The 4939-nt window shown below is 65.2% G+C and overlaps 1 protein-coding gene across 1 annotated transcript; it reads left to right on the top strand.

The window, feature by feature from the left end:
* Positions 1 to 522: 522 nt before the first annotated feature.
* EMIHUDRAFT_47128 (putative heat shock protein) lies at positions 523 to 708 on the top strand (the record flags this gene model as incomplete). The annotated part of the gene is made up of 1 exon (XM_005792641.1): positions 523 to 708. A coding segment is annotated over one exon (186 nt), but the record flags the coding sequence as incomplete, so codon positions are not given.
* Between the last annotated feature and the right edge of the window lie 4231 nt (positions 709 to 4939).

The raw sequence follows: 4939 nt of genomic DNA on the forward strand, positions 1-4939 counted from the left end.
TCCAGCGTGAGGTCGTGTGTAAATAGCTTCAAAGGAGGACCAAAAGGGATCTCTCTCCGTTCTACTAATGCCCTCGAAACAGGGACCTTTGGCAAAGGGGCTGGGAATGCTGCGCCGTCTCGCCCCGCCACCCCCCGCGCCGCCCGCGCCCGTCCGCCGTTCGACGACCAATACCATCGCGGGACGCGGGGGCTCTCTCGGCTACGGACGGCCTACGGGACCGGCCCCAGCTTCGGCTGAGGGCTGAGGTAGTGGTAGTGGTAGAGCCCGACAAGCTGCCGAGCCCGAGGAAGGAGGTGGGGTCCTCACCCGCCGTCACCCCGGCGGCCCGCGCACGCACGCCGTCTGAGCCTAGCGCAGCGCGAACTCGCTCTGAGCCTAGCGCAGCGCGAGATTTGCGCAGCAACCCGGCCGGGCAACCCTTGAAAATAACTTATTTTTTAATTGCCGCACCGGACCGGCCTTCGCTCCCGCCAACCCACTGCTCCCTCCCGCCGACACATGCAGGAGGAGGAGTCTCTCTACGACATCCTTGGCGTGCGTCCCAGCGCGACCGAGGCCGAACTCCGCAAGGCCTACCGGCGAGAGGCGCTGCTGTGGCACCCCGACAAGTCCACGGCGCCGGCAGAGGTCGCATCGGAGCGCTTCAAGCGCGTCTCGCACGCCTTCCACGTGCTCTCGGACGCGCAGCTGCGGGCGGCGTACGACGACGACCCTGTGCCCACGCGGAGGCGCAGCGGCGAGGACTGGGACTCGCACGCAGCGTGGGGCGCGTGGGAGGAGTTTTCGCAGGAGGACGAGCGGACGAGGCGGGCGCGCAAGCGCAAGGAGGCGGCGTTTCGCTTCGGCGTGTGCGCCTTCGCCGCGTGGAGCGCGGTCCTCGCGGGGCTGATGCAGCAGCGGCTGCGAGACAACCACCTGCTCTTCCCTCCTCCGCTCGGGCCTCTCTCAGCGAGAGGCCTCGGGGACGTCTCGCTCAAGGTTCCCTTCCGCAACCTGACGGCGCTGCTCGTCGCGAGGAGAGTCGCCACCCTCGACGCAGGCGCGGAACCCTTGCAAGACACTCTCCGAGACACCGAGACGCTCCCCACTGCCCGTGCTTCACCCGGCAGAGGGCCGCTCGAGGGTCCCTCGAGCAGACCCTGCCCAGACGCGCTCGGGCGGCCGTTGCGTCCACCCGCGCCCTCCGCCCCCCCTCTCGCCTCGCCCGCCTGGCTGACGCTGGCACCTCGCCGCAGCCTCTCGGGCGGTTGCGACGATGCCGGGGCTGCGCTCGCTCGCCCGCGCCCACACCGCCTACCTCAACCTCACGTTTGCGCCGCACGAACTGCAGCCGGTGGCGCGCGGCGCGGCGGCCGCCTCCGCGGGCCAGCCCGAGAGGGGAGCACTCGTCGCCTCGCCCCGGCGCGTCGGGGGGAAGGCGCGCTGCAGCCCTCGGAAGCCGAGGCTTGCAAGCCTCCTCCCAGGGTCAGGTGAGCACCGTGCGCCCTCCCGCCTCCAGGTGCACACCCTCTACACCTACGTGCACGCCCTCCTCAAGTGTGAACAGCGCCTCTTCACACCTCCAGCTGTGAACAGGTGCACACCCTCTACACCTACGTGCACGCCCGCAGCAGCGCGTACCACAGCCCGTGGCCGCCGCAGCGCTCGCTCTGCGTCCGGCTCCTGCGGCGCGCGCGCGAGCGGAGTTCGCGGGGAGATGGTGCGATGTGCCGCCTCTCAGCCCACGCGGCGCCTCGCTGTACAGGTCCGGCACCGTCAAGCCGGCGGCGCGGGAGGCGTGGTTCGACGACCTCTCCGAGAGTGTGAGCGGCCGGCTGCGGCCCTTTGTGATGGAGGCGAGTGAGAAGAGGGACGGAAGACGCCCAGAGACTGACGCCAAGAGACTGACACCTCCCTCCCGGACACCGCTCCGAGAGAATTGAGACACCTCCGACCTGCGAGGTGCCCGAGGTGCCTCCCGAGCCACCGCCTGCGCGGCTGCCTGAGCTGCCCTTTCCCCACGACCGTGCCTCCCAGGCGGTCGAGCCGGCCGACTGCCGCGCCGGCGTCGGCGCCGCGGCGGTCGCTCTCGTGCTGCTTGGCGCCGTGGGGCTGAGCTGGTGTAGCATGCGGCTGCGCGAGCGGCTGATGGCCGACCCGGTGCTCGCCTTTGTGGTGTCCTTTGTGGGCGGCTTCGTCGTGCTGTTTGGCTTTTTGCTCCTGTGACGCTCGACCCCCCCGTCGCCGTGGGGCGATGGAGGAATAGGTCCCAGATGCAGGGGGAAAGAGAAGAGGAGGCGCAGTGCCCGGAAGGAGGCTTTCAGAGACAGTGATCAGTGTGGTGGTCGTAAGACAGAGGAGGGTAAACTAAAAAATGCCCCAATAACGATATACTTCTTAACTTGAGTGTAAGCCCACGACCGAGACGTACCAAAAAAAACTGTTCAGTTTTCAAAGGCAAAACACAACGCTCTGCGGTTGGTGCACCCCTCACACTGACACATTCCCCTCATCCCCTACCCTTGGCTGAGCACATCTACCTGCGAGCTAGCATCTCCGCATTTTCTCTTCCAGTCATCCGCCCGCGCCGCGCGCCATCACTGGGCGTCTAGTGCAGCCACTGACAGAGCTATTCCGAAGGAGTGGTCGACGCCTCGCCTAGAGTTCGGGTGGACTTGCGCACTGCTTAGCCCTGAGGGGGGAGTGTGTGTGAGGTGGTGTAATGTTGTCCCGTTTCAGGCGGCAGGTCAGGGGATTAGCCGGGAGGATTCGGCAGCTCAGCCAGGGGCTGAGCGTCTGCAGGCAGCCTTCCGCCCGCGCCGAAATTCACAGCCCTCCCGGGCCGACGGGGTGCTCCTTGGATCGGGCCCCGCTCCCCGCTTTTCCTGTACCTGGACTGTCCGGGTTAGGAGGGTGAGAGTATTGGGTGGGCGAGGGCAGTACATCTGGCGGGTGGCGATTGAGGGACAGCGTGGGTTGATTGGGGGGTCAATGGGCGCGCGGGCGGCGCTTCGTGGTCCTGGGCGAGCAGGGGAAGTGGTTAGGAGTCTGGGCCCAGAGATGAGGCTTGTCGAGATGTCATGCGAGAGCGGTGGGTGGGCGAAAGTAGCGCGGCTGGAGAGTGGTGTCCGAGGGACAATGGTGAGTTGTCAGTTGGGGCGCGAGACGCGCGGGAATCATACTGTGTAGTGTTGTTTATTATGAGCTGAGTGCATGGGTGTATGGGGTTCAGAAATTTGTGGCGTCGAGGTTTGTGCATTGGTGGCTGGCGTAGCGGTCAGAGGTTCGCCTTCGGGCCGGTTGGCTGCGGGTTCGAGGCCGGGCGGGGGGGGAGGGGGGGGGCACACCTCACCCTCACCCCTCACCATCCTCAAATCCTCGAATCCTCGAGATCATCGAGAGCGTCGTGAGCGTTGATTCTGTGCTGATTTTTGCGCGCGAGCGTCGCGATTTTTGGTCTGGTTGGTCCGTCGTGGCCGGTGCGCGGGAAACTCGCCGAAAACCCGCGCAGCCGGCCGATTGTACGACCGAGGTCGCTGAGCCTTGGCGACGCGGCGCGCGCGTCGCCAAGGAGTTCGTAAAATGTCAGAGTTTTTTTTTGACCGAGACGTACCCTACGCCAACGCGAGCGGGACGAGGGCGCAAGTCCACGCGTGGAGCCCACCTTAAATGCAAATCCGTTATCCGGCCATTCCCCCGGCCATTCCAACGGCCAGGCGCAGGCCGCTCGCTTAAGGTTCCGCCCATGTGTCAGTTTCGGGGGGCAAACCCTGCCCCCCCTAGTGCCTCTCAGGTAAGGCCCAGGTGTGGCCTCTAGGGCATCAGAAGAGGGACCAAGAGGAGTCCAGTCTGCGAGAGCCATGCCCATGGGGCCCATGTCTCCCCCCCCCCAAAGGTCGCGTTCAAATGCCCGGAACGGCCGTCTCAGTGGTGTCCGGCCGGCGCGATCACCGAGCTGTGACGCTCAGGGAAGCCGGTTGAGGTACTGGTTTCTTACTTTGCCCAGGGCTGGCCTACGGCCCATGCTGGATCAGCTGAGCAAGGTTTTGGGGAGAGTTCTATTTTTCTATATCTTCAGAAATTTTCACGAGACCATAAAAGAATCTCAGGCTGAAACTCAGGCCGCTCGGCCCACAACACCGCGCTCGCCGTCTCCGTCCAGCTGCCAGCCTCTGCCAGGCAGTGGGCGAGCCGCCAAGCTGCCAGAACCTGCCAGGCAGTGGGCGATCCGTCCGTGCTTCCGTCTGCCAGGCCGATGCTCCAAGTGTAGCCCGCTCGAGAGAAGGGAGAAGGGCGGCTCCCTTGTACTGGGGGGGGGGGGGGGGGTCGGCTTCTTACTCTACACAGCCTCCCTTCCTCGCAACGAGCCCTCTCCAACCCACCATCCCAACCGCGCTTGGTCTCGGGGGACGCAGGGGTCACTCCCGCGCGACCTCGGGAACTAGCGGGGGCAGTCGGAGAAGGGGCGACTCGGTGCTCTGACGGTCATCGCCCAACACGGCCATCGCGTGACACCAGCAAATCCTTTGGCCGAGGACCAAGGGTGACAGGGTCGAGCGCGCGAGCTTGCGCCCTTGCGCCCGTTGGCTTGTGTGAACTCTGCTGAGTCTGAACGAGCTCCGCTCGAGTCTGATAGCCGAGCCGCCGCCGCACCGCACGCGCACGCGCGCACATCCACATGCACACGCAAAAGGTTATACATTTGCCGGCGACGGCGACTCATTATCACATGAAGGCCAGTCCATGAAGGTCGGAAGGGGGACGGTCATCGCGTAACACAGTCAGCCGCATTGTAGGTCACTCCCGCGTGTGAGTGAGTATCACACACAGACACAAGTCACTCCCGCGCGACCTCGGGAACTAGCCGGGGCAGTCAGACGAAATCGATAAAAAAAAGGCCGCCGTGTGACTACTCGAGTAAGGTCTACGCCCTTAGCGTGACACCACCAGCAAGCAG

Source organism: Emiliania huxleyi (assembly GCF_000372725.1).
Source record: "Emiliania huxleyi CCMP1516 unplaced genomic scaffold EMIHUscaffold_1056, whole genome shotgun sequence".
Lineage (NCBI taxonomy): Eukaryota > Haptophyta > Isochrysidales > Noelaerhabdaceae > Emiliania > Emiliania huxleyi.